This window comes from Barbatula barbatula (assembly GCF_947034865.1).
Source record: "Barbatula barbatula genome assembly, chromosome: 7".
Lineage (NCBI taxonomy): Eukaryota > Metazoa > Chordata > Actinopteri > Cypriniformes > Nemacheilidae > Barbatula > Barbatula barbatula.
Window position 1 is genome coordinate 25144461 of NC_136770.1, and position 27947 is coordinate 25172407.

The 27947-nt window shown below is 40.2% G+C and overlaps 1 protein-coding gene across 6 annotated transcripts; it reads left to right on the plus strand.

Annotated features, from left to right (window-relative positions):
• The first annotated feature begins 206 nt into the window (after positions 1 to 206).
• Positions 207 to 27937, plus strand: tead3b (TEA domain family member 3 b). 6 transcript variants are annotated; one of them, XM_079460869.1, is made up of 15 exons: positions 207 to 373; positions 748 to 828; positions 13587 to 13827; positions 21063 to 21127; positions 21376 to 21438; positions 23258 to 23269; positions 24800 to 24988; positions 25070 to 25113; positions 25198 to 25254; positions 25672 to 25736; positions 26179 to 26315; positions 26396 to 26569; positions 26735 to 26878; positions 26985 to 27137; positions 27382 to 27937. In XM_079460869.1, exons 3-15 carry the CDS (start codon positions 13704 to 13706, stop codon positions 27493 to 27495), a joined length of 1341 nt encoding a protein of 446 aa, XP_079316995.1. In that variant the 5' UTR covers positions 207 to 373; positions 748 to 828; positions 13587 to 13703; the 3' UTR covers positions 27496 to 27937. The 6 variants fall into 6 exon arrangements, with proteins under 6 accessions (XP_079316995.1, XP_079316996.1, XP_079316997.1 ...); XM_079460870.1 differs by having other exon boundaries at positions 24800 to 24961; XM_079460871.1 differs by having other exon boundaries at positions 24800 to 24928.
• Positions 27938 to 27947: the final 10 nt, after the last annotated feature.

Here is a 27947-nt window from a genome sequence, read left to right on the forward strand (position 1 = left end):
CTTTAGGACAAATAAAGTGTCTTTTTAAATGTGCAACTTTTCATTTTTTCTTCATTAAACTAGAAGGATGAGATTTGAAAGCGCTGCTCAAAGTGGCTCAAGCGCCTTTCTTCTTCAGAGCTCGAACGGGGGCGTGGCGTCTGAGGAGATCCCGCCCCCAGCGCTGTTGATTGACGCCGAACAATGGCCACTCCTCAAACTTTTTCCCTCCTTCATTTTCCAGTGAAGTGCGTGAATTTCATACCAAACTCATACTTCACATTCCTCCTTTACTGTCAAACCGGGAGAAATATTACTGAAAACAAACGATAAATAAACCCTTAACGCAATAAAGCTCGCGCTCTTCTGTCGGTCGCGGTGTTTACCGATAAAGGTGAGTTTTCGCACATTCGCTCGTTCTTTGTCTGGTCGCGTTTTGTCGCGCATTTCAATCCGAAGTTTTCGGATCTTTGTCATATTTCGCATTTTTCCTCGGAACTCCCCGCGTCGGGTGGGATGAGGGACACGATTCCGCGTGGATCCGCTGTAATAGCGAATGTGTGAAAGTGAGGAAGACTGTTTTTGCCTGATAGCCGGGAATGTTGTTGATAAATTTGCCTTTTAAAGTTAGAAACATGATTTTAACGGTCGCTTCCATTGTTGTGTGGGAAATGTCACGCTCTTTTGCACATCATGCTGTTGACTCTGCTAGCAGGATTGACCAAACGCTTACGACTGAAAATAAGGAAAGAAGTTTTATTTTTGTAGGGAATTGTGAGGAGACGGAAAGAAGCGAAGGGAAGTGTTTGGAGAGATCGTTTAACGCTACTCCGTTTTCTACCTTTACAGGTAAGTGTGTTGTTTATGTTGACCTGACTAAATGTTTACTACATTACATGATTTCGATCGCGTCATTACTGACATGCAAGTAAAAGTATGGAAATATTATGGATGTACTTTTGGAGAATGCAAGATGTGTACTTGCAGCACAAGTTTTGTAAAATACAGTATTAAAGTTACATTACGTGTGAAATGAAAGCAAATGGATAAAAGTATACGGTTAAATCTTTAACTTATAAAGTCATAAGAAATCATTTTCTACGGTATAAAGACTCAATGAACCGTGAGTGCTGCCCTGGAAAACGGTCATTTTGCCTTCAGGGAGAGATTATGTACAGTCACATTGTACCAAGCATTCAAATAATCTAATACATTATTTTATTTATCATTTCAACGTAAATCAAATCTTTTCTTTTGTTATTACATGTAAACACACACACGTACAGCTAAAAAGGAATCTTTTCTGTCAGTTATATCACGTTTCCCGCCTTTCCTCAGATTTATATCGTTTGAATATCAACGGATCCTCTCAGAAACGATAACGTTCATGTCTCTGTTTAGTATAGATGTGTTGTTTAGTGTTGTATTCTCCTGTTAGATGGTGTAAATTGACCGTTTCCTTCTCGTCGTAAATATGTAAATGTTTTTTTATTGCTCGTTCCAGTGTTCTTACTGTACACTTCTTACTATAATAGGACAGGTTTCGTTAAACAGAAATGTTGTGCTTCAGGTTGGACTCTGTCAGTTCAGCCCAAACTGCCTCTTCAGGTTCTGCTGCCTGCTTTGAGTTGTCTTATAATTGATCTTTGGGAGAGGTTGGGCCTTATTTCTTCTCACAAATGCTCCAAATCCAGCTATAGATGTAGGTGAAGTAGCTTTCCGGTTCAGTTACTTGATGAAAATGTCATTTAGAAGCAATATAAGCTTAGCGCATGTTGCTTTCTTTGGTCTTTGTTTGTTAACTCAAAGTAAACCATTGGACAGCATTGATTCTGAATACATTTGCACTAGTAAGACAATCCAGCAGAAGGGCTTGAATTGGTGTATTTTGTTTATCTACCATGATTTGTCAAGGATTCACTTTGTTCTAAATTTCGGTGCCGTATATCCAAAGTTGAACGATGGTAGAAAAGTATTGGTCTGTTATTGGAAGTTCAGTTGAAATGATCTTGTGACGTGAACCTCTTCTGGTATTTGTCACATACGTGACGTTTTATGTGCGCTTTACTGTAAGTCACTGTAAGAAGGTGCTTGTTAAAAGCTTCAACAGAAAGATTTATCATTATTAATTATCTCTAAGTCTCTAAGGTTTCAGTTTTTAAGCAAAATAAAAGACCTCAATCCAGATCCAAGACCTCCTTTATTATTTAGTTTCTCTTTCAGTCCTTGGCGTTTGTTATCTTTAAATCAGAGTCACCGTATTAAATTAGGTTCGGTGCGATAGGGTGTTTGTAATAGTTTAGCCTCAGTTTAACATGCTTATACTTAACGAAATGTTTTCAGGGCGTCGTGTTGTAATTTAAGTAAACTTACATTTTCATGTGATTTTCAACAGATGCGGCATGTTGCCGTTTAATGGCTTCGCAATGAGCCACATTTGTTGTTCAGCGGCGAGTCAGCGGAAGTCACGACTATCCCCGACCTCCTGCGCTCGCCCTGCCGATATGCTATTTCAATGACTGCTTTCGCTCATCCCTGCTAAATAGAGCCGTACTGTTTAACATGCTAACAAATCAGTTTTAATGATGTTTGTTCTTATGCTGAGGTCTTACTGACAGCACCGAAGATCGCAGTCTTCTGCAGCCGTTTAACAGCGACTAGAATCACAAACAGAAGAATCAACGTGCCCGATAAAGAAATGAAATGTTTTGGAGTCTCCAGCATATCTTCCTGGAGAGCGAGCTTGTGTGAGATTGGAGTGGATTGTTTGTGCCATGTGTGTTTATGTTGCTGGCCGGTTGACAGTTCCTTTAGCTGGTTTGTGTTAAGCTGAGAGTGTAATGAGCCTCTTTCCATTTGTGCAGTCTAAAGCGCCCTTTTAGCACCCGCCGCAGAAGTGCCTCTCCAAATGGTGACCACTTACCTGTCTGTCAACAGAACCCTGAACAAATATCTGGACATGTGTGTGTTCAAGCACTCGAAGAGAGATTTTCAGAGTTTATCCTCAAAGCGGCTCTTTTGTAAAACGCTCTGTTGTTTTGCCTCAGACTCCGTGTGTTTGCGAAAGGAAACTTTTAATGTGGTCTTCAGTTTCTCAAAATGAAATTTTTCCTTTTTGAATTAAAGACTTTTTCCTGGTCGTGCTTGAAGGAGCCGGTGGCAAGTTGTGAGCCAAAACACACACGATGCATCGCTGTGCTTTATTAATAATGATGGAGACGCTGCTTATGAATGTGTGTTTACATGGCGAGCAAAATTTATGCCTGCTCTCAAGACGCTTGTTTACATACACTTCCTGCGTGAGACATTGGCAGATAAGGTTTTTTGGCATCTCCGTGGCCTTTCGACTTGAGGGAGGGGTGAGCTGTGGGCTTGAACAGTATAGTCTTTGTTTCTGTCTGTCTAAAGTTGCTGAACTTTCCAGTTGTTCTTGAAAGCAACTGTTTGTGGCAGTGAGTTCACGGAACAGTCACATTCACTCCCTTTACACACCTGAGACACACTCCTCGCCGGAAAAAGGAAGACGGATATATTTAGATATTCATCGAAGTTGTTTCCCATGATTCTTATCAGAATTCAGAATTCTTATGTTGAGCTTCAGTGCCATTTTTCAGCCAAATTGTCATGACTCCTGATTCTTAAGGATGGACGTTTATTATTTTGAAATAAATTTTTTAATTATATGGCGTTTTTTTTTATCATTTCTATCCTGTTTTCTTTATTCTTCAAAGGTTCATTTTAATACTCAAGAAATGAGATTGCAGAAATCGGATCAGAATGAGTTAGGCAGATTTTATTGATGTCTCTCTTTTGCTTTGGCATAGAAATGTGACTAGTAAGATCAGTCAGGGGCTTTTTTGCCATCCCATGAGTCCTGCGTTGTCTCTCTTTGCATGTCTTTTCAGTTTTCATGGGGTTTGGCACCGGTCCCTGCCTTAGCCGCTAAATGACCAAGTCAGGCAAGAGCAACGCTTCACAAATTCGCCTGAAGATTTTCCGAGGAAAGTGCTGAATCAGACCGTAGAGTGAGTTTTCTGGCACGCACGACATGCTTTGTGTCAGTCTTTCCTCTGCCGGCTGAATCAGGACTGGAGTAAACCATATGGAGAGATCTGAGGGCAGACAGCATCCTGGAAAGTCACCCCCTCGGATAATGTGAAACCTCAGGAATCAGATGCCGTTAACATCCTGCAGATTCGTGTCTGGCTGCTTGTGGAGAGGGAAACGTTTTTTTATTGACCAGCTCTGTCAGACAACAATCCGCAGTAAGGATGTTTGTGTAAAAAGTTGAGTGCATTACTAATAAATCTTATTAAGAGTCTTAATTCTCTCTCTCTCTCTTTCTTCTATTGCTCTGATTGTTTCCCGAGTGTTGAGCCAGGGAGGAAGTTAAAGGAAGTTAATAGAGAAGTGGGGTAGAGTTTATTAGAGCTAAACAAAGAGAGACCGAGTGAAGAAATGTGATTGAGAAGTGGTTAAAGAGAACACATGTTTATTAATCGCAGTCCTTCAAGAGCTGAGGAAATGTGTTGAAGAAAGTCAAATCAACTTTATTTATATAGGGCTTTTGACCATTTTCATTGTTACAAAGCAGCTGTATATGAAACACATTGACTATAAGCAAAATTTTTAAGGTTAACAAATAACACACACAATATGTTCATGTACTAACACTCATATACACACACACAGAAATTCACACGCACAGTGGTTATCACAGAGAATCACACATTTAAGATAAAGCAGAGAGAAACACAGGTCAAATATTAAACAGACTATAAACTCCTATATGAGATAATACTTAAGTAAAGCTTTAAAATTTGAATTCGAAGCCACAGGTCAGCTTAACCTTCAGAACATTGAAATCCAATGTCTTTCTTCGTCACTTCTAAGGCACAAGATAGAAACTAATATCTGGAAGAACTTGATTTCCTTTAGATGATGCATATAAATACCGTACAAACGTATGAAGAGTTTGGTTCCAAAATGAGATAACTGATCAATGTCTTATCATGTTTTTATTGTGCTTTATAGTGTTAGTAAGCAGTATTTTTTGAGTTATTACGGGCAAAACAAACTAACTGCAGTTTGATTGATATTAATCGGACTTGATTTTGTAAAATTGAATCTAATTTTGGAACCGAACTCTTCACATATTATTGCATAATCGGTTCTTATGGTCTTTTGAGGTTAGAAGTGAATGTGTGTTGGCTGCATTACATGTATTTGTATTAGAACTGTTCTCTGGTCAGACTGGGTTGATTTGGACGGTTGTTTGTCTAGTTGACCACCCTTAGGTTTTATTGTGGTCAGTTGCCGGTGTGTGGTCTTGTGTCTAAATGCTGTAAACACTCACACGCTGGTTTTTAAAGGAAGAGCATCAAAGCCAGATATGCTGAAGAAAACCACCGGTACAGCAGGTTTAACACTCTTGAGTCCATGCACATCAGTTCCTTCAAACATGTTCAGACATCTGCAGTCACGTGATCACACGCTAGTGTGTGATAGAACGCTTCAACCAATCACAGAATCTCTACATTTTTTCACCAGCCCAAAAAATTATCATTTTATTTAGATCCTTCAATGAATTCATGACATGTTTGGTTGTGTCTTGTTTTAATGGTTCTAAATGAGTTGCCCATGATGAAGGAAGTGCTTGTGTGTTATTGTTATTTTGGTGTCCAGGGGTTAAAGAGTTTTCAGCAGTGGTGATGTGATGTGTCATGTGGCCAAGTACGGTGTTCCATACTTGTAATTTGCAGTCTGCATTTAACCCATCCGAGTCTCTAGGCCACGACTGCCCCCGTGTGAACGTGCGGTTTTGGCTGTAGTGGGAAATCTGTGCCGGACAATAATGAGAAGAGAGGAGAGACTCTAAATGTCTTCATCTGTAATCTGAAGCCAGTCAGCAGCTGCTACACACTGTGTGTGTGTTGTGTGTACGCTCATGCGTGAGTGAAGAGCGGGTGTGTTGTGGAAGCTGCCTGGAGGGATAAGGTCCTTGGGGGCGGCCTTTGCCAACAAGTGTTCCAGCTGCAGCGCTTTCCTGACAAATCTCACATTCTGAATCGTGTTTGACAGGAAGAACACTTGAGAGAATTCTGCAGAGAGAGAGAGTTGCATTAGTTCCTTTGACTTTATCCAGTGCCACATGTCTTCTACATCTCTTGTGCTTTCATGTCCCACAAACAGGAAAACAAAAGGTTGGTTATGGTCATTACATCCCTTGTATCCGATCTTTCACTGACAGAAGAGCGAGAAGACCTCCCTCCTCAGGATCCTCAACTTGCTTATTTCGCGCCAAATACATGCGTCTGGCGCTCGCTCTCAGTGGCTTGAGTTCACTGGAAAGTCCCCGTGTTCCTCTGTCAGTTTGTGGAGTCTCTGAGACATAAGATTTACTGAAAGTGGACAAGACTTCAGTATGAGATCAGAGGTTCTTTAGGAAACATTGAATTCCCGTAACATTCCTTACAGTGTGACATCTCATCATTTACTCTGTTTGAAATTCATTTAGAATAATCCAGATTTGGATTTTGACTTTTCACCTTTATATGTTTGTACAGCACTTTTACGCAAGCAGCTTTACGGAAGGACACAATATAAAACGCACATAAATCACAAACAAATAAAAAATTAGGAATCATTTTATACTGATTCTTTTGCCTTTCTATTTCCATCTCTGTTTGAATTAACACTGCAGGTTAGTTTATAATCTTATCATTATGTGTGTTAAAGACTTAACTTTCCCTCAAAATCATACCCGACCGCTTGATTTGTAAATCATTATTAAAATCGTACCATTGTGAATCCTTGTGAGGAGACCGTTTTTAATACTATCTTGCTCTTGAATGTTTATGTTCTTGTTCTGTATCAGATTTGACCTAATATTTCAATTTCTGGTTGATTAGTTTTTCTTATTTATTAGGATTAATTATTTTGCTCAGAGAAAAACGTTGGGTTATTCAGATATGCAACACATAGCCTCCATGCAGTTAATTAACAAACCATCTGTATTGGCCTTTTTCATGCTATTGCTGATGGTGTTAAAATAATCCAATATCGGTGGCCGATACATTGGTGCATTCCTATTATTTTCATAGCATTTGTTTTTTTAAGCGTGACTTTCATTGCAGGGATGTGGTCATTAAGTTCATATTTATCATTCCATGATAGTTTCTGTAAAAACACAACAATAGAGAAGCGGTTGCCATAGTTACGCTATAAGAGATACATACCATTAACTCTTATTCAATTCAATTTTATTTATATAGCGCTTTTCACTTTGTGCATTATTCCAAGGCAGTTTTACAGGAGAAAATAAGGAAAACAGAAAAACGCAGAAAAGGTAAAACGCAGCATAGCGCATGGTGTTTATAGAACAAGATCATTCTAGTAAATAATATCTAATGTCAGCCAACACTGCCTTGTGGCTAGGAACCAAAACTCCAATGATGAATAAATGGAGAAAAAACCTCTGGATAAACCATACTCCAAATTTAACATTACAGCTACTTAAACATTTGAGTTGCGCACAATATTAACAGTACAGAACAGAAGACTACACTAAAGATGCTAAAGCTATTATTTTAAATAAATATGCAAAAAGCAAAAACACCCTCTTAATCCGCTATTATTTATCTAATGATGCACGATTGTTGAAAAATATCAGTTTGTCTTATTTTATCTCTGAAAATAAGCGTCTTTACTTTCTCCTCTTCAATATATATGATATCATTCATCGCGTTTGAGATTCAAGTTCGTAGCAGAACTTAAGGGAACACTTTAGCAGATAAGAGTTAATAGTTATTGACAGCCTTAAGGTTTCTGTAGGTGAACCCTACAGAAGGTTTTTTTTCTTGCAACCCGTTTTTCATTAAGGGTTCCCTTAACCCTACATCCAAGGGTTCTTAAAGGTGGGGTGACACAGTGTGTCATGCATTCTGACTTCTTTACAATGTTAAATGTACTGGCTTCTCATGCTTGACTGGTCAACTTGTCAAAAAACAAGTTTGACGTATGGCGTAGAATTTTTGTGCTAGATATACTCCCCCAGCATTCAAATAGGTTTTCTTAGTCCCTTATTGGACAATTCTCCCGGAAAAGCGCGTCATCTTGCCAGAGCAGGAACAGGAGCATGCGCACATGTCAACCAGCTGGAGCAAGAGAGAGAGAGCACTGCATTCGCCAAGTTCAGCTGTGTTTGCTTGTTGACTGCATTTGGATGATGAATGTTATATAAACGGTGGATATAACGCTGGATTTGGAGATGGTTTGGAACTGATAGATGGAGCGGTCCCATTGCTAAAAGATGCAGGACATGAACCACACGCGGAAAGTCAAACTGAGACATGTGCCTGTGTTTTGTTGGCAATCGGTGAGAAATAATCGTACAGCTGTATCTGTCTTTTATAAATGTGATCAAACTAAAGACTATTAGAAAAACAAAGAATGCAATACTACTCTTTATAAAACGGTCAGTTCTGGTCCTTGATTCTGATTGGTTGAGCGGAGATCTAAGCCGTTATATAATACCCCGATTTATAACGGCTGACCGCATTACCTAGAATCACTGCGCCACTCTTGCTACGTACAGCGAAATTAGACCAATAACAAACACCGCTGAAATTAATGAAAGAGAAATTGAAGACATCGAAAAGTAGAAATGAGGTGAATACTCATAAACAGACTATGTGCTCTGTTAGTTGTTTTCGGTATTGTAGTGAGGTAGGCGGGACGAGAGTCGGGATGCGAGGCCGGTGCGTGAGTGTTTACGAGCGTCAGCTGTACGTGCGACGGTCTCGCATCACGGAGGGGATTGTGGAGTTTTAATTAAAGGACGAACGATCGGACCATCAGTGAGAGAGGAACAGGCCTGGATTTTGTGTGGTAGTTTGAGTTTATTTATTAATTAAAAGTTAGTTTATGTTCGCCGGTTCCCGTCTCCTTCCTTCCTTTTATGGAACGTTGTTACTGTGGTGCCGAAACCTTGAGGAAGTAGAGAGGACTGGGACCGGAAATGTTACGTTTGTGTTATGTGTATTTACGTTTGATTTTATTAATTAAAAGTTAGTTTATGTTCGCCGGTTCCCGTCTCCTTCCTTCCTTTTATGGAACTTTGTTACACGTATTTTTATTGACTTTAAACACTGTTCATGTATAAAAATAGATACATGTTAATTAGGGATGCTCCGATCCGATATTCGTATCGGGTATCGGCGTCGATACGTAATAAAATTCTAGATCGGGTATCGGTGCAATTTGTCACCGATACCCGATCTGACATAAAATTTGTGCTAGACGATGTAAAAGTTCATGGAGACACCGGCGCTTAAACTCTCTCGTGGGCGGCTGCGCATTGCGCAACGTGCGACATCATACGCTAGCAACGTGCGACATCATACGCTAGCAACGTGCTCTGTACGTAGTGCACGTGAACAAGTGAACATATAGCAGCGAACAGCATGGAGCGAGCCAAAATATCAGTCATTTGGAGTTATTTTACAACAGCTACGCCAATAAGTTCCACCGCTTTCATTGTTATGGATGGGCAACCGCTGTCCGTCGTTGCGAATAATGGCTTCAGACTCCTTATAAACCACCTGGAGCCGCAGTACGACACGCCGAAGCGTAAATATTTAACTCTACCTTGAACTGTACCGAAAAGTCAAAAAGCAAACACATATCCGAAAAAATTAAAGATGTCAATGCGGTGAGTTTTACAACAGATATCTGGAGCTGCGACGTGTCCCCCGTGTCGCTTTTAAGTTTAACCGCACACTGGTTGGATGAGAATTTTGATGCCACAAAATGCCACGTTAAATGCAACAAACATGTGCAGTTTTACTAATCTAGGGAAGCTAGCGTTTTATTCATCTGTTTCTGTGTTGGATGTTAAATTTTATTTTCTCTAAACTTTAGTTTAGTTAAGTGGACTTTGCTTTAGTGACTAAAGCATTAAAAAGATCTGATTCATGTTACTTTGAATATCTAAAGCAGTAAAGCTATTACTTTTTTGCTCAATTTCAGCAGCTTTTTTTTTGCGATTTGATTTTTTAATTATTTTTGCACTTTCTTAAAAATTATTAAGAGATTTTGTTTCCATTTATTTATACCTGTTTATCAAGCTAGTGAAGCTGTTGTTATATTCAGCTGCTTAATTTGCACTTTAATTTTGAATGTCTTTTGTCCAAAGATAGTGAACACTTTTGTTTTATTTTTCATTTGTTTTGCACCGGTGCTGGTTTAATAAACTATTTACTAAATTTGTGAATCATTAGTTTGTTATTTTGTTTTACGGGGTCAGGAAATTTATGTTAAGTCGAGCCTGATGTCTTGCACAGCAATGCACATAGTTTATTAAGTAATTGTGCACTTTAAAATTTTTACCTTAGTATCGGATCGGTACTCGGTATCGGCCGATACTGAATCTCAGGTATCGGAATCGGTATCGGAAGCAAAAAAGGTGGATCGGAGCATCCCTAATGTTAATGTTAATAAACACCACAGTCTTTAAGCACATTATTCATTGTGTTCTTTGCTGCGTCTGTGTTGCTTGGCAGCCGCACCTGTTTCTGAGGAACTACTTTGTTTGGCGGAAGAATGTATTTCTATTAAAATAATTACATAATATTTGTTGTGTTTTACTTCATGAAACTTTACTATGCATATGGATTAACCGTTTTATAAAAGCAATAAGCCCCGCGAAGCCGTGGGTTACAGTGCATTTTATAACAGCTAAGGGGGTTTTAGGACAACGCCCCTTAGCTGTTATAAAATGCACTGTAACCCACGGCTTCTTGGGGCTTATTGCTTTAATAGGTACTCAAGATTAATATGGCAGAAACTGCGTGTGTTACATCTGCTTTAACTTGAGGGGTTTTGTGCACGGGGCACTGGGCTTTTGTGTTTTTCTTAAGGCTGTCAAAATGAACTCTTCTAGTACCACTTCAACCTCTTAGATTTTCTTTCCACATCTAAGATGTTGGTGCACATAATCATTATGACAACATTTATATCAACTGTGTAATGTTCATGCAGTTCTAGTTCAGTTGCAGTAGCTCTTGTGCATTGATATTCCAAAGAAGCCAGAACGTAAACCTCAACCGTTGCTCCATTCCTGTGACTAAGCCTTTATGATTCTGGTAAGAATATTCTGGCAGCTGAAATCCCACCCAAACTCCTCCAGTATTCCAGACCCCATCGTTAGAAAAAGTGTAGATCACAAATCCATGTTTTGTAACTGATGTTAGATCATATTTTCTGGGCTTTATGTTTAGAGATGATGTTTGAACTAGTACCATGTCGATGTTATAAACTCAGATAAGCAGTGCTGTGTGAGATTGTGGGTAGGGAGGGTTGTGTTCATTCAATGGCCTACTCAATGAATGTGAGAGTCGTCACTGCATTATTTACATTCCTACACCACATGGAAATTCTTCAGCATTATATACTGACTAAGAGCTCTGTTTTGAGTCGAGAGAGAAAGAGAAAGAGAGCAGGGTTATGAAGCCAAAGCGTCTGTGTGGATCTTAATGTGTCAAATCATTCAATTGTGAGGTGTAAAGCTGGGCCTTATGGGAAAACCAGCATTAGATCATATTTTTGTTTTGTTTAATAATCGTAAACCAATCTCTTTGCCGCCATGCTGGATATTCACAAAGTGTTCATTCATATTTTTTGTTTTGTAATAAATATTAATTGATGGGTATACTTTACTTTCATGTTAATTTTATTTGCCATGTTGTTATGCACTTTTGTCGTTGTATTATCATTTAAAAAATAGGTTTAATTTATTAATTTCGGTTTAGTTTTTACTTATATTTGGTTAATTATTTTAGTTTCTTAATCTTAATTTATTCAGTTTACTGGCTGAAGCAACATTTCCCATTACATGTTCTTTTAGTTTTTTCCAAGTAAGATTTGAGCCTGTATTTTATTTGATTTCACTCAACAAAAGTGTTTTAATAGATCCGTTAAAACAAGTCTGAAGAGAAACTCTGCCAGATTAGTATAAAAACATTTCTTCCTATCTTTTGATTTCGCAACTGTGTTTTTATCGCTTAAGTACACAGTTAGATTATATGTATCTGATGGTATTATAATATACACAGTAGTGTTGTGAGCACACATTGCTTCAGAAGGAGCTCAGAGGACGTCCAGGTCTCCAGGCTTGCTGATGTTGCGTTTCGTCCAAAACAATCGCACTGTTTTTCAGACTCTGAAGTGGAGATCTAAATTGGTCAGTCCCCCCACCCGACTCCCCCCAACACTCCTCCCTTTACCCCTCCCTTCATCCTTTGCTCTCCTCTCCTTATTTGGGCAGAGTGCTTGGGAGTGCAGGGTGGGGAAAAGGGTGAGTGAGAGGGGGCTTGCTTGACATGAGAGAGAGAGAGAGAACGCTGCACTTCCTTAATAAGGACATGTCTGGAATTTAAGCCTAACTCTCCAATAGTGAAGCTTCTCTCTCTCCCAGTGCACACATTCGTCCTAGCGCACACACGCACACACACATGTATGTTTTATTATCTCCGTGGGGACAGTCCATAGGCGTAATGAGTTGTATACTGTACAAACTGTCTATTTTATACCAAACCCCTTAACCTAAAGAACCCTAGAAAACTTTTAGCATTTTTAGATTTTCAAAGATTATCGTTCTGTACAATTTAGAAGCTTTTGTGCCCGTGAGGACCTCAATTTTGGTAGGTCCCCACTAACATATAAAAACCAAGTCCACACACACATACAATGCTTTTTCAGAGCAAATGGCTGTTGCTTGTTTCCAGTGAAAGCTGATGATCCTCATGCCATGCGTTCATTCAGAATTCGAAGGTTCTGTAACACATCTGTGAACCACGCAGCGTCTGCAGCCCTCCCTGTAATGCCGAGGCATAATGTTGTTGTTTGTCATCTGGTGAATGTGATTTGTAAATGTATTGTATGGCGAGTGATTGTGCTGAGGTCTGGGCCTGCGATGTCAAAGTAATTAGACTGCTCACATGTTCCAGTGCGCTCCACTGCGTTGTTTTCCTCATTCTGTGTCTCTGGGCTGCCAAGTCAAGCGTATTCTTTCAGCGCGTGTGTAACCAGAGCGTTTGAATATCCCCGGAGGAAGGTCGCAATCGGAGCCCGCCGTATTTACCCAAGCCTCGGTTTTGTCAACATCAGCAGAAAGTGAAAGAAAAGACTGAAATATGTGGGCATACCAGCGGCTCCTGGGACGCGGTCCTTATGAACAATGAGAGGCAGCCTGGAAAACGCTTAAGATCTTCGAAGCTTTTCAGACATTTAGACGGCCACATTTGGCCGCTCGCTCCCGGCCACAAGCATTTTTGCAGACCAGCCCTAATGATCAAATCCTTTTAAATGGGATTTTATATAATGTCAGAAATTCATTAGTCATCATGAGATGCTGAACGAGAGGAAATGGTAATAAGAATCGTGCCAGTTGAGAAGGGAATTAAAACTGAGCTTCGAGAGCTTGATGACAAGAGTGGTCTTGAGTAAACTGAATGAATTGTATGGTTTTCATTTCAAAAGCAGAGAGATGTTTTATCCAAATAATGTGCTTAATTTCTGCCTCTCTTCTTCTTTCATTACTTGTGTAGCGTGGGGGCTCGTGGAAGGCCCCGGTCCGAGCCGGCATCATTGCGTCCAACAAGTGGAGTGCAAACAGCAGCCCGGAGGAGGGGCTGGAGGATGGAGGGGATGAACTGGACAAGGCCATGGACGGAGACGCAGAGGGCGTGTGGAGCCCCGACATCGAACAGAGCTTTCAGGAGGCTCTTGCCATCTATCCGCCCTGCGGCAGACGTAAAATCATCCTCTCGGATGAGGGAAAGATGTATGGTGAGTTTGGGTTTAGGTCTTCTCCTCAGTGACAGTCAAATAAAATGGAAGTTGACAAAAGAAGCCGTTTCTGTGCTGTAGGGTTACTTGTAGGCCACTTTGCTCAGCTGTTGATTGTGTGAACTCCAGCTGGCACATTTAAAGCGGCCCTGCAACGGTGGTTCATGCATTCTGACTTATTTTCAATTTTAAAACGTCTTGTCTTCTTCACGTATGACGTAGTATTTCTGTGCTCGATACTTTCCCCCAGTGTTCATACAGGTTTCCGAACGGTTTTTTTCGAACATAAAAATCGTTATGCAATAACTTTTCTTAGTCCTTTATTGGACAATTCTCCCGGAAAAGCATGCGGCATGCCCACGCATCAACCAAGGAGAGTGGGAGAAAGAGCATGCGCACAAGTCTTTCACTTGTGTGCAGGAGAGAGAGAGAGAGAGAGAGAACTACGTTCTTGAAGTTCAGCTGTGTTTGCTTGTTCACTGCATTTGGATGATGAATGTTATATAAACGTTGGATATAACGCTGGATTTGGAGATGGTTTGAAACTGATAGATTGAGCAGTCCCAGTGCTAAAAGATGCCGGACATGAACCACACGTGGAAAGTCAAACTGATGTCTGTGTTTTCTTGGCAATGTGTGCGCACATGCTTTAATTACCCCCCCACACGTCGCATGTTTTCGGAAATAATGGCACAGCTATATCTGTCTTTTATAAATGTGATCAAACTTAAAACTCTAATGACTTTGACGGGTGCAATACTATTCTGTAATTACTCAAGATTAACATGAGATATGCGGAAGCTTTGTGTGATATGGCCGCTTTAAATAAACTTTTTATTTGTCACTTCAAATCACTGACGGCGGGAACTCCCTTTTTGTTTTTTGTCCCAACCAGTCGTACAGGGTGGCCCGGCTTTTAACCAACAAATTGCTTTAGTAGCTTCAGGTTGTAGGAATTTGTGGGCATCGTATTTTATGGTTATTCGGCACCGTGAGTAATATAGAAATTTGATTGAATGTGTCTCTGCAAAGGTGGTGTACCCTCATCGCGTTCGCACTGTTTCTGCAATCCAATTAAGATTAAAATGTATTACTTCCATTATGAGTTTCATCACATTATTTAATTTGAATGATTGCGTTTACATGAGGTGACTTGTAATCGCAGTATTGCCATAATCCATAATCGCATTATGAGGGTGCATGTAAACGTAGTCAATCTGTGTGAACTAAACTTTTATGAACTACAGAAATGCTTCAATGGAGTCGAACAAAACAAAAGCCGTCAAAGAGATCATATCTGAGCGCTGGAGATGTGTAGAGGGGATATTTGGAAGACAAATGCAATGGGAATGATGGATAAGGGAGATAATGGAGAGACACTTTCAATAAAAGGCACGCTTCACTTACAGATCCTCTTTTTTTGATTCATCCACACGTGTGGTTCACAAACATTTGTGAAGTGTCTCTAGCTTCTGTTTAACACAATCTGATATTCAGAAGCCAACCAGTAACATCAAGAGAATGCAATCGTACAGAAACTCTCACATACACAACTGAACACACACACACACTTATACATGTGGTTGTGCTTTGTGAGCAGAGGATGAGTGTGTGATGCAGGTCTGCACTTGTCGTCGAGCAGCAGAAGCAGCAGTAGGACTACAGGCCAGAAGACAGGTTTCTCAAGAATATATCTTTACTTTCCATCTTGTTACGCTATCTCCACTCTTGCCGCCACCCCCGTTTTTGTCTTTTTTTAACTCCCCGCTTCACTGTAAGCCCAAACTGGTTTTATTTATCATTAGCGGCTGTAGTTTCCAGACCTGTGAAGATTGTCGTTTATTTTTTATTTCCCTCCCTCTTACCCATTTGAAAAAGTGGCAAAACCAGCTCTGTTTGTCTTGCTCAATCCAGCCTCGTTTCCTCCTCCTCCTCCTCCTCCTCCTCCTCCCTCTCTCTCTCTCTCTCTCTCTCTCTCTCTGTGTGTGTTCACTGGTAGGTTTGCCCGGAGGCACATCACTTTAATAGTGTAAAGAAATGTCTCAATTTTTCTATTAAACTGAAGAACATCATGACGGTTTGTCTAGGGCCTGACTCTCATCTCCTTTCGTCGCTTCAAGCATCACAAGTTTCTCTTCACATGTTGTAGACTTCAAGTCGAGGTTGATGTTTCTGGTTTGTAGAAGGACAAGATCTGGCTGATGAACTCTTGCCTGTGTCTCTGGGTCAGATGTGCGTTTGTGACGTCTGGTTTGGCTGGATCACAAGACTCTAGGTGTTTGGCTTTGCTTCCTCCTCCTCCTCCTTCCCTTTAGAGAAGCAGATAAGACAAACCCAAGAGCTGGTTTGAATGAACAAACTCACCCTGGAGATGTAAAGCAGACCTGAACGCAGCCCAGTGCTGTGGGAGACGTGTACATGTTCTTTTTAAAAACCCAAAATCAAATGATAAACATAGTATGTATTGTATGTATTTTATTGTTTAAAGATTGAACTCTGCATGAAGTCTCCTCGTTCACACTGCAGTGTGCTCCCTAAATAGAAAGCATTTTCAGGCACCAGAGAACAGAAGTCTGGTTTATTCCTCTTTGTTTTTAATGTACTGGTTTGTCTATTTATAATCGAGTACTTCAGTAATAATACTCAGCTTACTCGTAAGGTTACTCTAGCGCTTTGTAAGCTGCACACATTTAATGTCACTCAGATTTTGGACCAGAGCCCAAGTGACATCATTCAGGACTAGTTTGATGCACTTATGTATTTTGTTGGCTTTGTTGTTATAATTGCTTCCAATGTTTCCTCATCTGTAAGTCGCTTTGGATAAAAGCGTCTGCTAAATGACTAAATGTAAATATGTAGGACTGATCCTCTCCTCCATGTTCAATATTAACGTATTTACTGACTCACGGTTTAGTCAGACGGACGTTTCATCTCTCCTTGTTATAGATGTCAGGGCTGGTCGATAAGAACAGACTGGAATGATGACATTGTTGATGGGACATTGTTGAGATTTTTGCAGGTTTTGGCCTGTGTATGTGCGGTGTTAATATCTGCTGTATATATTAAACTGTATCAGTGTGTAGAATGATATCTAGGAACCACACGGCCACATGATATCCTTGAGTCAGTGTTGTATTTTTCTCATCAGTTGTGTTAAACTCGATGTCTTGCGCAGTGCTGTTTTGGCCGTTCAGCTGAAATGGAAAACTGGTTTGGTGATTTAGAAATAATCGGCCTTGTTGTGCAGTTTTACTCACTACAGGTGTCGTACAAGTAAAGTTACACCTGTTATGGTAATGTTTTACTAAATGAAATCGTAAAGGATCACAGTATGTCATTCACACTAGTGTTCGTCCAGCTTTGGCCAGTATGCTGTGAGGAAAGCGTGTGTTGACCTCACGGTGGGCCGACTCGTTCCTGTATCTATAAACACCTTCTCCATTTACATGCAGTCATCTGACGGTCCACTGAAGAAGTCCTCTCACTCACCAGGAGAATGACGTCAACGCTTAGAATACACATGTGACGCCAGACCTCGAGAACGCTAACATCACCTGATTCAGACATGGTTAGACGGCGACACTTTAAAAATATATATTTTTTTAAACGTGGTAACATCGAACATGCGTGTAGCACTGAAATGTCTTTTTGTCAAGATATTATTATGACAATTATAGTTCAGCCAAAAATCTAAGTTCTGTCATCATGTGTTCATAAACCTGTTTGCAGTCACGTGTACTGAAGGTCATACTGTAGGTCTGGTAACGTTGGCCACTCTCTTTGGCCAAGCCCCGCCAAAGGGGCCATATGACTGACAGGTAAAGCAACCAATCATGTTTTGTTTTGTACCGCGTCATGTTTAAAGCATAGAGTTGAGAGAGAGTCGCGCCAACGGAAGCTCCAAATGTTTGCGTGTCACGTGATTCACGGAGCCTTCAGATAGTTCCAGGAAGAGATGTTTTCTCTTTAAATGCTTTATTTCTTTCATTATTTTATTCATTACATGACAAGTAACAGTAACAACAATGTTTATGAGTTTATGCCGTGATCCTTGCATACTGTTAAGAATTCAGCGTTCACTCGATCATGATTAATTCTTATTGCAACTGATGTAAACACGATAGCTTACACACTAGCATCTCTAAGACAGTTCTGTCACAACCTTCTATAGTGATCACATGTGCATATGTGAGCTTGAGAAAACCAAACATAATTACCTATGCATTTTTCAAACTATCGACCCTATACTTAAAAGCGCTCTTTTTTCCTTCTTGGCCAACCAACCAATCACAGTCTTCAAAAGACTGTGTCATTCATAGCAACGGGGTCAGCCCCACTTCCTCACTAATATAAGAGTTTAAGTCTTTTCCTTGCTCAGAGTTGCTCTCAGATTGATCCTGAATCGCTTTTAAGCAAAGACTCTTACGTAGAAGTTTTTAAGCTAAATCAAGAGGTTTTTAAAATCCGGCCCTGTCCATTTAAACTTGAGCTTTGAATGTGATTTATTTTGTCGAAGCATTATTGTCCAGACACGCTTTCGTGTCGCACATCAAATGTCAAGCCAACTTTAATTGGGTACAACTTCTGCTGCAAACCGTCCGAGAGTCACTATTCGTGGTGATTTACAGCCCTGTTGAATGGCAGAAATGCCGTCAGTCTGGTTTCATAGTTGTTACAGTGTGTTTGAAATGCTGAGGCCTGCAGAAATGTGAATGAAGCCTGTTACAGTAAATGTTAGGTGGTGGTTTGGTCACGGGTCTCTGTTGGGCACACAAGTCTGTCAGGTTACCCACAAAACATTGCTTCATTGAGTCTCATTGAACCGGTAACAGGTCATCCGGGGTCAGGTGCTTTATACAGGTGGATCATAGATCAGACTAGCAAACCTATGATGTGCATTCACCACCCCAAACATGCACGTGTCACCCTCGTCGTGCATGGTCTAAGAGCAAAAGAAGAAACCTGAAGAGGGAACGAGAGATGAGAGGGACGAATATGGGACACAGGGGTCCCGTGTTATTCTTTGGCATTTTAAGGATTGTCTGTGGCAGGTGTGGGCGTCCGTTGGGGGGCTGCAGGGTGAGATTCAGCTGCCGGTTGTTGGCAGAAACAGCGAAGCCCTTTGTGTGTCTCCCTCTCTCTCTCACACCCACCCTCTCTCAATGCTGTTGCCCTCATCAAATCAAGTTGTGTGGGGCAGATGTCACAGGCGCAGAGGAATGTGAGGAATGCGGAGGCTGGAAGAGAGAGAGAGGGTGTGTCTGAGGAAGGGTGTGCAAGGCTTAGCAAAACTCACTGCAGTGGTCTCACTCAGAACTGAAAACACATTGATGGGCGTAGGGCTGTGCAATATATTGAAATGATCGAAATATCGCACATGTGCAAATCGCGATGATTTGCGATAAATTAAATTAGCTATTTATTTCTTTGAAAAGTTATGTATGGTCAAAGTTTTAGATCGTGATGCGGATAGTAAAGTATCTATCTGGCACGCGGATCTATTTTTTATTTTTTTAAACAAACTTTAAGACTTAACAGATGTTCAGAAGGCTAAACCAATCTTTGTATTTTCTGTTAGTGGCGGGGTTACTATAGCTTTTTATTTTTTGTGCATGTTAATTGAGGTGTTTTATCACTTTATAACTTATAATAAAGCAATAAGCTCCCAGAAGCAGTGGGTTACAGTGCATTGTATAACAGCTCAGGGTGTTGTGGCGGAGTCATTAAAGCCCCCTCAGCTGTTATATAATGCACTGTAACACACTGCTTCACGAGGCTGATTGCTTTTATAAAACACTTATTCCATAAGCGTAGAAATTTTTTGTAAAAGGAAGTAGGCCTACATAAATTATTGTTAGGTTATGTAATGCCGTCAGCCATTATACATCGGGGTATTTTATAACGGCTTAGAACTCTGCTTAGCCAATCAGAATCAAGGACCAGAACTGACCGTTTTATTTCATTTTTTAATGTTGCTATTTACGTTTAACTTATTTAACTGGTTTGAGTCCTATTTTTAGTTTAGGTTTTTAGTTAATACTTTTAATACCTCTACTTGTGATATTATAAACCTTATTATAATAAATTTGCTTCTGCTTATTTCTTAGCCAACATTTCAACACTTTGTTATAATTTCATTTTTTTATTACTAAGCTGTTAAATACAAGACGGGGAACACAAACAACATCGTACGGCATTTGATATATTTAGTTAGTTTATGAAACGATAATTAGACATATTTTTGACTAGTCTGATTCCCATTTAAAGAAATATTTTAATAGTTTGTTTTAGTGAATGATAACTTGGGATAGTGGTACTGATTCAATAGGCAGTCCAGTTTTGGATTGGAAAAGTCTGAAAACATTATGGATTTGCCAGATGCTAGTATTAAAAACAGTGCATTTACCCTTTTCTCCGCGGGATCAATCCCAGAACCTTTGTGTTGCAAACACAGTGAAGTCACAGGAACTCTGTGTGTACCGCTCGAGTATGATGAACCTCCAGGGCCTCAAGTTTGAAGTGCTGTTCAAGTCTGTGATGTATTGTGAAAATGAATTAACCCCTACAGACTGTAAGTGTTACACAAGAGAGAGAGATTTCTCACTGCTGCCACCTGATGGTGGATGACTGTAGTGCTTTCAGCTCAGATTTGTGTTTAAATGCAGTGAAATGAGTAGTTATAATCTCTTTCCTGCTCATTCTCCTTCACAATTCCTTCCTGGTGGAACATTATTCCTAACTTGGTCCGGTCAACCACATCTCTCACAACCTTCAAAAAACTACTTCAAACCATCTCTTCTGTGAATACTTGACAGACAAATGAAATAAAAAACTAAACCTCTCTCTTCTCTCAACAGGTGTTGTTCTGGCTTTTGTTGAATCTAGTATCTTTGTATTAGCACCTATTGTACTATTGCTCTTTTATGACATATCGCTTATTGCTCCCTGAACTCTCTGTAAGTCCCTTTGGATAAAAGCGTCTGCTAAATGACTAAATGTAAATGATAAGTTGCCAGGGTTTGACAGATTTGATGCTTTAATGACTGAAAACACGATAATTGAATAAAAAATGTTTATTATGCAAACACACAGTAGGTGATGGAGCTTTCTGTCTGCATGTGTTGTGTTGGGAGGTGTGTGTGTGTGTTTAATCTTTCATTGTTCTCCTTTGTCGCCACCTTTTGGTCACTTCAGTTCTAGAATGTTTCTAAACATCTTTTACATTCACTCCTCAGGTCGCAATGAGCTTATCGCCAGATACATCAAGCTGAGGACGGGCAAAACCCGCACAAGAAAACAGGTATCTCACTCATTGTCTCTGTAATGGGCAGTTTTCCATTCAAACATGAAATGCTATTGAAGAGGATTTATAGTAAATAATGGCATGCCGTATGTCGTCTGCAATATGTTTGAAGTTTGAATGGTTAAATGTTTTGGGTTAGCTCTTTTGTTTTTTAAATGCTCAAAGAGGACATGACTACTTTCACTTATTTGATGGTGATGGTGTGTGCATGTGTGTTTTTGTTAAACTGTGTTGAAATTCTTCAGGTATCTAGTCACATACAGGTGTTAGCACGGAAGAAGGTGCGAGAGTATCAAGCAGGTATAAAGGTAGGTGTGAAGCACATCATCTCTTTCCTCTTTGGTTACAGCTTCTCTCTTTCTTTCTCTTTCCTCTTTTTCTTTTCCTCCTCTTTTGCTTTACTCTTCTGCAGGTTTCTAGCCACTTGCAGGTTCTTGCCAGGAGAAAATCCCGCGACGTACAGTCAAAGCTGAAGGTATGCGCTTTCCTGCGGGCCGGCCGGGGCTTTTTGCCATTTGCACGAACCAGCGACCGCTCAAGATAGGTTCCAGTTAACGGTTGTCTGAGTGAAATCCTGACACATGTTCTCCTCCGAACAGACGTGTGAAGCATGATCGCCTCTGCTGTAGCGCTGAGCTCCTTGCCTGTTGGCTTTCCTGAGGCTCACTGTTTTTTTTCAACCTTACTTTTCTTGCACCCAAACTCCATACGTGTCTCAGCACCTTCTTTAAGATCTATGTGATGAACCACCGCTGAACGACACGACGCTCTGAGAATTACATCAGTTACACAGACCAATCACAGAGATTCTCAACTCATCCATTGATGAAATGATTGAGCATGAATTGTGGTCATAATATTTTGTGTTAACAGACATAAAGTCTGTTTGAAGAGCTTGATTTGTTTGACCATAATGTGTGGACAGTTTCAGAACCTTGACGTTTTTTTCAACTCTTGACTCAAAACTCAGAACACTCTTCACTTGTTACACATGAAGTCAGATGTTCACAACAATGCTTTATGCATACACACCTTCAAAGAAGCCTTACAGAATAATGGAGAGGCTCAAAGATTACGTGTTTACATGTTTTGTCTATCCAGATCGTCTTTACAAATCAACATTTGTTACTTTTAAATTCGAAATACAGTAAAAAGCTAACACGATGCTGTGAACAAACTACACTTAAGGTCGCTCGATATAAAACGTCACCGCCACGAATCCTCCAACAACTCTTTCAAACTTTATTTAAAATGTGTTCCCTGGTTAGTAATTACTTCAGGAATGAATCCGCATCTACGTTTGAAGTGATTTGTGTGCGTGTTTTGCATCATTTGTGAGCTTTATTTGCGCAATGACGTCTAACGTCCCCACCAAAGGAAGTAGTCGCTTTTAGTAACTTGTTAGCAACTGCCAGTTTTAAGACACGATAAGGCTTAAAACAATCACAAGTGGGTTATAAACAAAGCATCTAAATATTTTCTTGTTTTATTCACACAGACCTTATTTCGGGCAATTTACCAAAAAAACATTCAAAGAACCCATAGACTACAGCAATGGAACTTGTTTCTAGTTGTTGCGTACAAAATACATCATCTCTGAGCTTCTCTATTGGTTGAAATAACTTAAGATCAAACAGTCGTACAAGATACTCAAAGTTGCATTGTGTAGTCTTTCATTGCATCATTAAATACTTTACAGAACATGTGGTGCAGGTTTCTAAACGTGTTGATAAAGGTGTATTTTGATTGGTGAGTTTTGTGTCTAGAGGTTTGAAGATGTTGGTAATGGTAAAAAACAGTTGTGGCGCCCCCTGCCAGTGTAAACATGAGCTGCAGGAAACTTTCTTTTAAATGTTATTATTTTCATACATTTATTTAAGTCTGTGTATTGATTCAGTAAATGATTAACAGTGTTGTTTGATAAATAGGCCTACAGCTCACTTTAAGCATTTTGTCTTTGAATAGAATGAAAGCACTGGTACGTTCTACTTTATACACTGTTAGCCCTTAAAGACAATAATATTCTTGTGCTAGTTATGCAGTTAGCATCTCAGAATTGAATAATGTAGTTGAATAAAACTGGTCTTGGAACTGTTGTACTAATGGTCTTTCTTTCTTTTGATTCAGGCCATGAACTTGGTAAGTGTGGATTTGTGTGAATGTTTGTTTCTGCTTTGCTTCGCTCTGGCTGTCCTGCACAGGTTCAGTCTCTTCTGGCCCTCTGCGCTGTGCATAGATTGCTCATAATCCTTATGTCAATAATACACCTGGGCGTTTTGGTTTCTGAAGTTTTTAATGTTGTTCCTCTTTTAGTTTTGTAATGAACTGTGGCAGATTATTGAGTTATGAAGGCTTTCATGAGAGCAGAACGCTTAACTCGGTTTAATGTGGTTATGCAGTTTATCATCTATAGAGACTCTGGAAAACTGAAGTAGTGTCTCCAACATAAACATTCATCGAGTTACATTGCTAGAAGTGTTTTTTATCATTTCATATTCTTCAAGAAAAACTCGTTTGGACAAACCGGAATGTAATGATTTGATTATTGATGATGGAAAAAGTTTGTTAGTGTTGTGTAACTAGTGTAGTATGAAGGTCAGAGTATTTAAACCGTAATGCAACTGTCTTTATTTTGTTGCTTTTTACAACTTTAATATGCGTTGATGTTTCTGTATTAAGTTTTTTTGATATATTTAGAAATATTAAGTTTTGTACACAAGGAAGAATTCTATGTATGCCTTACGTTTACGATACAAAGGAGTGGTATTTATTGTTTTGTGAGACAAGAAATGTTTCATGATTGTTTTTAGAACATTGACATTTATTGACGAGTTTTATTCTTTATTGTCCCATGTGTGACGCATTCCCAAATCATTTCCTTCATGTTTCTTTTAAAGGGTTTAAGACTAACTCGACACATTGAATAGTTCATGTCAATGTGTGTATGATGCTGTTTGTGACTAGGGTTGGGTACTTTAACCGCCGCATCAGGCGAGTTTTAAAGTAACATTAATTCTGTAATGCAGGCGATCACAATAAAACTTCTGCGTGTGTTTAAAACCAATCACTGTGTGACGTGGAGCTCGTGTTTGACAAGAAAGACGAGCGAGACACAGCAGTGAAAGTGCTAAAACCTTAAAGCTTCTGTCATTCTGATCTCTGGACATCAGTCCGTCAAGATTTTTACTCTGACTGCATGTATAGGAATATAATTATACTTTTATTATACAGTGTTTTGTGGCTCTTTTTTGTGGTATCTATTTAGCCACTGATATCGGAAAAAGCTTTCCTGTAGCTCAGTGGTAAGAGCGTGGTGTTAACAATGCCAAGGTCGTGGGTTAGATCCCAGGGGATGGTACATTCTTAGAAACACATGTATAGGATAATGCTATGGACCCTTTGGATAAAAGCGTCTGCCAAATACGTAAATGTAAATGTAAAAATCTCAAACGATACCCAACCCTATTTGTGACCCATCTCCTACTGCCTGATATGCGTTTATAAATATTTCTCTTCTTCTGACACTTGTGTGTGATGTCTATATCACATTGCAGTGGGCTGCTTTGCATTAATAAAAGCGCTGTGTTGTGTGTTTAACACCATTAATGCTGTGCTGTGTTTGTATGTTGTTTTGGGATTCTTCACTCACATGTGTCTCCATCTCTTCAGGACCAGGCATCTAAAGACAAAGCTCTCCAGAACATGGCAGCTCTCTCCTCGGCTCAGATCGTGTCTCCCAGTTTAATCAAGAATCCCCTTCCGCCTCTGCCTCAGTCCCCGTATCCCCCCACCCCACGGGTACCGTATCATCATCTGCATGCCAACACAAACGTAAACCTCATGGACAGAATCAGAGATGTGATTTATTTTATTACATACTTTTCATGTTTACACGATGAACTCGTTTAGGCTTCATTAGGAATTGTTTTGCTTTTTCAGTTCTGGCCGAGCCCCATCCCAGGACAACCAGGACCCTCTCAGGAGTGAGTATATCATAAAGCCACACCGTGTGTTTCTGTTTGTCTGTGTATGTGGCACGTTTAATAGATCACATTTCTATGTATCAGGCTGGTTCTTAAGCACAACCCAGGGAGAAGTCCTGGGCTTGGCCGCACCAGCTTCCCGTAAGTTCCCATCACAGACAAACCTGCTCTGAACGGAGCTTAAACCCCATCTTAACGTAGAGCCGGCCCGCCGTTCTTATAGCATGGCAATGATGACATGCATCAAAATCATTCCACGATAGATGTCATTCTGAAAAACATAATTTCTGTTACTCTGGCGAGTGTTATTTCAGTTTGATGTGAACAAAACCGTGATAAAGACTGATACAGCCAATAAGATGTGAGATATGAATGTGTGACAGACTGAAGTTTTTTTGTGATTTCTTAAAAATGGTGTTTATCCAGTCTGGACAAGCCTCGGGAATCAATGAAAGGCCATAATGAATATGCATTTTTCTAGTTTTATGATTTTAGTTCCCTTTCATTGTAAGGGCAAGTTTTTCTAATGATTCTAACCAATCCTTACTGCCTTTACAGCATCAAGCCATTTGCACCAGGCGCATACCCAAATCTATCAGGACCTGTTCAGCCAGCCATTGCGCGTAAGTCTCAACAAATTAAAACGGCAAAATAATGATGAAATGTAAAGGAAATGTGTGGATGGTAATCTGCTGCACCTTCACATATTATTGTGTGTAAATATGTGTACATAATGTAGAATGTGTACATACGGTGTATAACGTGCGTCTAATAGTACCGGGTGTGTACTGAGTATATGTATGTGTATATTGCACATTGTCATCTGTATAAGTATGTAAATGGTACTGTCTATATGTTAATTGTTTCTGCACTTTCTGGAGCACACTCAAGAATTTCACGCCCCAAGGCACTACAATAAAAGTGAATGAAATTTTTTTTATATAGTTCCTTGTAGTTATCATTCTTGGTGTGAGCAGGCCTGCAGTACTCCATTCTGAACGCTCCGCTTCTCTTGACATTTCCTGTGTGTCTCACTGACGCCCCCTTGTGTTTGTCCTCATCCAGCATATGAAGCCCTGGCACCTCCTCCGGCCCCGGTGGCCACGGCAGTGCCCGTGTGGCAGGATCGCACCATCGCCTCCTCTAAACTCCGTATGCTGGAGTATTCCGCATTCATGGAGGTTCCACAGGACCAGGATTCAGTGAGTAGAGACTCTTCACGGCATGCGGCTCTTCACTTGAAGTAAGTTCTAATAACGTCTGTTCTCGAATCTCTTCACAGTACAGCAAACATCTGTTCGTCCACATTGGCCAGACTAACCCCTCCTACAGCGACCCTCTGCTGGAGGCCGTGGACATCCGACAGATCTACGACAAGTTTCCCGAGAAGAAAGGGGGACTCAAGGACTTATACGAGAAAGGCCCTCAAAACGCTTTCTTCCTGGTTAAGTTCTGGGTGAGTTGGATATATTTCATGGGTACTTTGAAACATACCTGCCTTGTTTTAGTAAGTTTTGTATGGCGGTTTCGCCAAATACAAACAAACCCTGAGCCCCGAATACAAAATATCACAGAAGTCTTTCAGTGCACAGTAGCGCTGAGTTGATTTCTCTCTTCTCAGGCGGATCTGAACAACGGCGGTGTTCAAGATGGGCCGGGGTCTTTCTACGGGGTCAGCAGTCAGTACAGCAGCACTGAGAACATGACCATCACCGTCTCAACCAAAGTCTGCTCATTCGGCAAGCAGGTGGTGGAGAAAGTGGAGGTGAGTGCGTTCATCCTTCATGTCAACATCAAAATATGCAGATGATTTCTTTGTTCGAAGGGTTTAGCTGATTTTAACCACCAGATGTTTCTTATTGGTTTTACAGACAGAGTATGCCCGTGTTGAGGGAGGAAAGTGTTTGTATCGAATCCATCGCTCTCCCATGTGTGAATATATGATCAACTTCATCCACAAACTCAAACACCTGCCAGAGAAATACATGATGAACAGTGTATTAGAAAACTTCACCATCCTACAGGTAAAAACGTCCCGAAATGCACCTGTGAAATGGTCACTTCTTCATGTCATATTTTTACCTAGAAAAGATTTACATCAAATGTTCAATGTTTATGAGATGTGAACAGATTAAGTCATGCCATGTGTGTTAGTAATACTATGGAGAAGACTACAGATTTGGATAAAAGTGTCTGCTAAATGAAAATGTAAATGGCGTCCTCTGAGACGTTTCATCAGTTTTCTTCTCTCTCTCTTTCACACTAAAGGTGGTGACTAACAGGGAGACCCAGGAGACTCTGTTATGTATAGCGTTTGTATTTGAAGTGTCAACAAGTGAACACGGGGCACAATATCACGTCTACAGGCTCATTAAGGACTAGTTCATCCACCTTCACCTCCGTCACAAACTTCTGTTGCTTTGCACAATCCCTCCAACACACACGGAGGAAGATGCCAAATTGTCCAAACATCAGAGGAATACGCCAAAAATGTTACGAAAAAGCCAAATGTTTTGCTTTTGTTTTAATGCTGGTGCGGAATTCGATTGAGCCTTTGAGAACGTAAAAATATAGTATTACTCTGTTTTAAGAAAGTTTGTGTAGTTTGTCTTCAAATGCCTTAAATAGAAAGTGGGTCACGTTGGTTGTGTTGCGTATAGAAACCGTCTTTAAAGCTTTGTTTTGTCTCCTTTGAGGGAATGTGAATGTGTTGATGGAACAGAAAGTCTTTAATAGTTGAAGACAGCGTGTGTGTGTGTGCGCGTGTGTGGTACAGCCAGCAGTTTTACAGTGAAGTGCGATTGGTGTATTTCACCACAATATTAAAAAAACTA

What these genes read in the sequence shown, in the direction of transcription:
- tead3b (XM_079460869.1), top strand. Translation starts at nt 13,704, where the DNA reads ATGGACGGAGACGCAGAGGGCGTGTGGAGCCCCGACATCGAACAGAGC. An exon ending in CAACCAGGACCCTCTCAGGA is followed by an intron (nt 25,114 to 25,197) that starts GTGAGTATATCA and finishes TCTATGTATCAG; the next exon opens with GCTGGTTCTTAAGCACAACC. An exon ending in TGTTCAGCCAGCCATTGCGC is followed by an intron (nt 25,737 to 26,178) that starts GTAAGTCTCAAC and finishes GTCCTCATCCAG; the next exon opens with CATATGAAGCCCTGGCACCT.